This window comes from Herpailurus yagouaroundi, unplaced genomic scaffold (assembly GCF_014898765.1).
Source record: "Herpailurus yagouaroundi ecotype Mexico unplaced genomic scaffold, PumYag 107527, whole genome shotgun sequence".
NCBI lineage: Eukaryota > Metazoa > Chordata > Mammalia > Carnivora > Felidae > Herpailurus > Herpailurus yagouaroundi.
This window is the reverse complement of record NW_024421646.1, coordinates 1-4,433: the sequence shown is the minus strand read 5'-3', so window position 1 is coordinate 4,433 and position 4,433 is coordinate 1. Positions and strand designations below refer to the sequence as shown.

Below are 4,433 nucleotides of genomic sequence, written 5' to 3'. Positions count from 1 at the left end.
CTGGTGTGTAGACCAGTACTTGCCACACAATAAGCACTCAACAAATATTTGTTGAGTGTTTTCATAATTGCACTTCTTTGTTATCATTAAACTTCATTAGGAGTTTTGAGTTTCTCAGCCAGAGCAAAGGAAACTCTCACTCTCAAAGTTGAAGAAAGTTAGAGGTAAGGGACCTCCTCAGGTCCCTATTACCACGGATGGTAATGAATCTCAGGGGGAAGCACAGCTCCATCCTACAAGAGAAGAGGGAGACACTCTAGACCGGCTAAGTTCGAGCTGTGTACCCTGTATATCTCTGAGTTCCATGGAGACCAAACAGAACCTCAGGCAGCCCAGGCCCGATGCCAGCTCCACAGAGACAAGGAGTCTGCCACTAATAGGTTACCCCAGAATCCTTTATGGGCACCATGCCCCTGGAAGGGCATGTACCATTCTGCCTAGAAACCTCTTGAGCCCAACTGAAAATGAGTCATATGAGTCTCAACATTGATGTCTGTCTCTGCCTTAGTTTAGGAGAGATGGGTGAATAATTGATTATGTTTCTACATCCATTTCCCCAAGAAAGTGGTCCAGCAGAGATGCTATGATGGGGCAGAATCAACAGAAACTTCCTGAAAAACTGGTGACCCCAGAAGTTCTGGGGAACGCCCAGAGATGAGCTATCTGGGGATGTTGGTGACCAAGGAGTCACGGAACATTTCTTAAGGAAGACTGGTTGTTGGAAACATGGAGGTTTGGGACACGTGTGGTACAAAGAGGACAGGGCCCGCCTATGTCCATGACCTTCCGACCATGTTATAGCTCTGGAGCTTCCTTCATTTTGAATCCCTGGGGGATCCCCCAAGAAACATAGTCCTTGGGCAACATTGCAGAGCCAGGAGCTTCCTCTGAAAACCAGGAGTCTCCATCTTCACAACTGCCTTGAAGACAATAGAACACCTCACCTGGCAGCTAGTGAGGTAACCTGCATGGGTGCAATTTTTGGAGTGGGGGAAGGGGAATCCGACTGCTCTGGACACCCTGCCCAGAAACCTGTCACGTGTTTAAGGTGCCACAGGCAGGCTACTCTGACCACAGGCAGGCCAGCTGACCTCTTTGATTCTTTTCATCATTCTCACTATCCTGACCCAGGTCCAGCTCATGAGTCCCAGAATCTCTAAAGCTTTTGTTTACCGTTTTCATGGACAGCCATTGGTTTCCCCTTTGTCTCTCCTGAAACGTTCTGCCCAACTCTTAACACAAATGGGCTGACGGTGCTGGTTCCTCTCATGAGTTTGAACTTGTTATTTCATAAGCAAACATTACAATAATTAAAAGAGGAAAGAAAAAATCACCCACGATCCTCCCATCCTGATTGGCAATCATGTTCCTTTTCCCAGGTTCTCATCCAGTCCTTCTCCATGAAAATACATATGTCACATAGCTATAATGTCGTATGTTATCACTTTTCTGATGCAATCTGATCACATTGGGTCCTGCTCCTGTCTTGGATGGAGTCACCTCCTCCCTACAGAAGCTCACCTCAACCTATCATATCTATGAAGAACAACCAATGACAAGCTTGTGTAGTTCTGTATCCAGATCTCTAAGGACAATATTAAGTAATGTAAAACAGAGAAGTGACAATCATTTAAAACAAAGATATACACTCTCCAAATTTGAAATTGAAATTGACTGATGAACAATCTTGAATATCACTGTTAATTGTTACGATTCTTTGTTATCATTATTAGGATATTATCCCAAAAAATTAAGCATGATGCCTCATCTGGGAATATATGCTCTCTCCCACGCTATGTATCAGTTTCATAGCACATGCATCCTTTGAAAAGTATCAGCCAAATAATAGATTAACAAAATGTTTATAATAACGTGACACTAATATGTCGGAAGGAAAGAGGTACAAAATACATAATCTATGAGCATGGTATGTAAAGCAATAAACACTGTTATTAAACACTAAGAATGGAAAAAATACAGTAGAAGTAAATCAAAATCTGAATAAAAATGTCTCTATGGGGCTACATGTGAAATTTTTGCTCCGTTTCCTATGGATTTTCTATGTTTCCTAAGCTTTCCATAATGAGCTCATAATATCTTTGTATTTTTTAAACAGTTTGTTTCAGTACATATTGCCCAAGTCACGGTATCTTTTCTCCAATTTTACTCTGATTTCCTCTTATTATCATCCCACTAGAGTTTCAGTCACAAAGGAGGAAATGAACATACCTAACATTATGTGAGTGCTTGCTCTGTGGCTAGCCTTGTGCTAAGTGTTGGAAATGCATTATTTATTTAAGTTGTGGGAGAACTTTTTACAAAGGTGCTCTTACTGTTCCCACCAAGGAAACAGTTTTGGTTAGGTAGATAACGGTCCCAGACTTGTTGGTGAATGATGGAGCTCAGGTGCAACCACCATCTCTAACTTCAATGCCTTCTGTAACAAGCTATAGGGTAAGTATTCCACCAATGCTTTCTATCAAGGTCTGTGATACATCGGGTACAGGATTTACAGTGGCATACATTTTAATACACTTGAGAGACCCCCTGTAGCGGTGGGATGAATATGAGAAAAGAATGAAAGGAGTTTAATACGGAGTTTCCTAATAGAAACAGAGAAATGGGAAAACTTTTCCCAAGGACTCCCCCAAAATTGATTTACGTTAGGTCAAAGTATGTGTGACTTGATGCTAACTCCATGAGATCTGGACAACCAGCCTGAGGAGGGAGACAAAGGGACTCAGAGATCAAAGAATTAAAGGACTCCTTCAGCTCTGAATCCCTCTTTCCTTTCAGTTCCAAGTGTCCTTGGGTCGCCAGAGCATCCCTCCTCCTGATGCTGCACACCTCTGATTGGCCACCCTCAGCAGAGGTCAGAGCAGCCATGAGGAACCACACCTCTGTCACCGAGTTTGTCCTGCTGGGACTCTCAGATGCCTGTGAGTTGCAGATGCTCATCTTCCTGGGGCTGCTCCTGACCTACCTCCTCACTCTGCTGGGGAATCTCCTCATCGTGGGCATCACCCTCGTGGACAGGCGCCTCCACACCCCCATGTACTACTTCCTCCGCAACTTTGCTGTCCTGGAGATCTGGTTCACCTCGGTCATCTTCCCCAAGATGCTGACCAACATCCTGACTGGATACAAGACCATCACTCTCCCAGGCTGTTTCCTACAAAGTTTCCTCTATTTCTCCCTGGGCACCACAGAGTTCTTCCTTCTGGCAGTGATGTCCTTTGACAGGTATGTGGCCATATGTAACCCCTTGCGTTATGCAACCATCATGAGCAGAAGGGTCTGTATAGAGCTGGTTCTTTGTTCATGGATGGCAGGATTCCTTCTCATTGTCTTTCCAAGTTCCATCACTTTTCAGCAGCCATTTTGTGGCCCCAACGTCATTAACCATTTCTTTTGTGACAACTTTCCACTCCTGGAACTCATATGTGCAGACACAAGTCTGATAGAGCTTCTGGGTTTTATTGCGGCCAACCTCAGTTTGCTGGGCACTCTGTCCGTGACGGCCACCTGCTACGGCCACATCCTCCACACCATCCTGCGCATCCCCTCGGCCAAGGAGAGACAGAAAGCCTTCTCAACCTGCTCCTCCCACATCATTGTTGTGTCTCTCTTCTATGGCAGCTGCATCTTCATGTACATCCGGTCAGGCAAGGGAAATGAGGGGGAGGACAGGAACAAGGTGGTGGCCTTGCTCAACACCGTGGTGACCCCGATGCTCAATCCCTTCATCTACACCCTGCGGAACAAGCAGGTGAAGCAGGTGTTTAAGGAGCAGGTAAACAAGCTCTTCTTATAAACCTGTGGAATTAAGAGGCTGAAACTAATATTCCCAGGAAGGCTAACACGATTCAGGACCCTGCCAGAAATGGAGACTTTCCCACTTAGAAAATTCTCTGCTGCCATGTTTCTGGGGTGCCAGTCACTATGCAACTCAGCATAACCTCATAAGCTCTCTAGATCCCCAAAGCATTTTTATTAATGATCAGATTTGAATTTTTCTCTTCATTCCATCTGTGTCTGCCTGGCTTCCCAACAGAATACAAAGAGCTCTTTGGGAGCAGGTCCCAGCTCTGTAATTCACCACAAGCCTCAAGCACCAACCCATTGTCATTGACCATATAAATACTCAATAAGTACTTGCACCCTAACTGGTTCTTTGGGATCTGTTGCTCCAACACCCTCAGAGGAGAGGGTGCTAACAGTTCTCTGTTAGCACTGCCCTCATTTCACACTTGTGCTCCTCTCACAGTAATACATCAGCAAGAACTCAACAGAGGACTAAGCCCAATTGCTTATTATTTTGTACACAAAGTTCTTATGCTTTTTTTTAATTAAAATTGATAGAAATTCCTCGTTCCTATCGATAACAGCTCTCCTACCTACTGGTTGGTTACTTCTCTGAGCCTCAGTCTTCC

General features: G+C 44.6%; 1 protein-coding gene across 1 annotated transcript; it reads left to right on the top strand.

Annotated features, from left to right (window-relative positions):
• The first annotated feature begins 764 nt into the window (after window positions 1-764).
• On the top strand, window positions 765-4,418 carry LOC121026459 (olfactory receptor 49-like). Its single transcript, XM_040469309.1, has 2 exons — window positions 765-959; window positions 2,797-4,418. The coding sequence occupies exon 2, from the start codon at window positions 2,837-2,839 to the stop codon at window positions 3,812-3,814; it is 978 nt and encodes a 325-aa protein (XP_040325243.1). The 5' UTR covers window positions 765-959; window positions 2,797-2,836; the 3' UTR covers window positions 3,815-4,418.
• The last annotated feature ends 15 nt before the right edge of the window (window positions 4,419-4,433 follow it).